A 981-nucleotide genomic window follows, 5' to 3' on the forward strand; every position below is an offset into this window, starting at 1 on the left:
TTTTTTATTCCAGCTGACTTTTCATCGTTGTCTTTGCTGCTGTATGTTGCAGTCAACGTTTTCTGTCAGTCCTTGTGCCTTACAGTCCACAAACATCCACGGCTTTCTTTGGACTTTGTCTTTTGCTTTATAATTCCTTTTTCATTAACGTTTCGTTTTTGTCAATTGCAGCTTACTTTTCATCGTCGTCTTTGCTGTATACTACCGTCAACTTTCTCTGTCATCCCATAGTGCCTTGGAGTATACCAACATCCGCGACCTTCTTTGGACTTTGCATTTTGCTTTATAATTCATTTTTTTCACTAGCGTTTTCATTTGTTACAGTTACAGCTGAATTTCCATCGTAGTCTTTGCAGTATACGACTGCCAACTTTCTCTGTCATCCCACAGTGCCTTGCAGTCCATGAGCATCTTTGCTTTTTGCTTTATAATTCCTTTCTTCATTAATGTTTCCTTTTAAAAAAATTGCAGATTACTTTTCGTTGTTGTCTTTGCTGTATACTATTACTGTCCAGTTTCTCTATCATCCCACAGTGCCTTGCAGTCCACCAGCATCTACGGCCTTCTTTGCACTTCGCCTTTTGCTTTATAATTCCTTTTTTCATTAACGTTTTTATCTGCCTTTTTATCGTTGTCTTTGCTGTTGTATACTACAACTGTCAACTTTCTGTGTCGTCCAACAGTGCCTTGCAGTCCACGAGCATCTACGGCCTCACAGGTCAGATAGCGTTTGACGAGGACGGTTTCATGAACATCAGCAAATTCCGAGTGCGCAACTTGGTCTTCGACGGCCGGCAGAGCGTTTGGCAAGATATCGGCTGTGTTCAGGGGAAGGAGGTGAGGCCTTTTGGCATCATCTGGCCGGGAGATGCACAGAGTCTCAAGGTGAGTGATCTATACGTTCTCCGAGCGTCTAGTTAGTGACCAGTAGCTGACCAATGATAGGTGTTTGAGTGGGTAATTGTGGGGTTAGTGGGGGGA

At 42.9% G+C, this 981-nt stretch overlaps 1 protein-coding gene across 1 annotated transcript in view; it reads left to right on the forward strand.

Moving 5' to 3' along the window:
* LOC101846892 (glutamate receptor ionotropic, NMDA 3A-like) overlaps nt 1–981 on the forward strand; it is a 58,875-nt gene that overhangs the window by 51,162 nt on the left and 6,732 nt on the right. Inside the window, exon 3 of the mRNA XM_035970950.1 lies at nt 684–885. Coding sequence (XP_035826843.1) covers nt 684–885 — 202 coding nt within the window. The remainder of the gene's footprint in view (nt 1–683; nt 886–981) is intronic.

The sequence above is a fragment of the Aplysia californica genome, unplaced genomic scaffold, assembly GCF_000002075.1.
Source record: "Aplysia californica isolate F4 #8 unplaced genomic scaffold, AplCal3.0 scaffold00348, whole genome shotgun sequence".
Lineage (NCBI taxonomy): Eukaryota > Metazoa > Mollusca > Gastropoda > Aplysiida > Aplysiidae > Aplysia > Aplysia californica.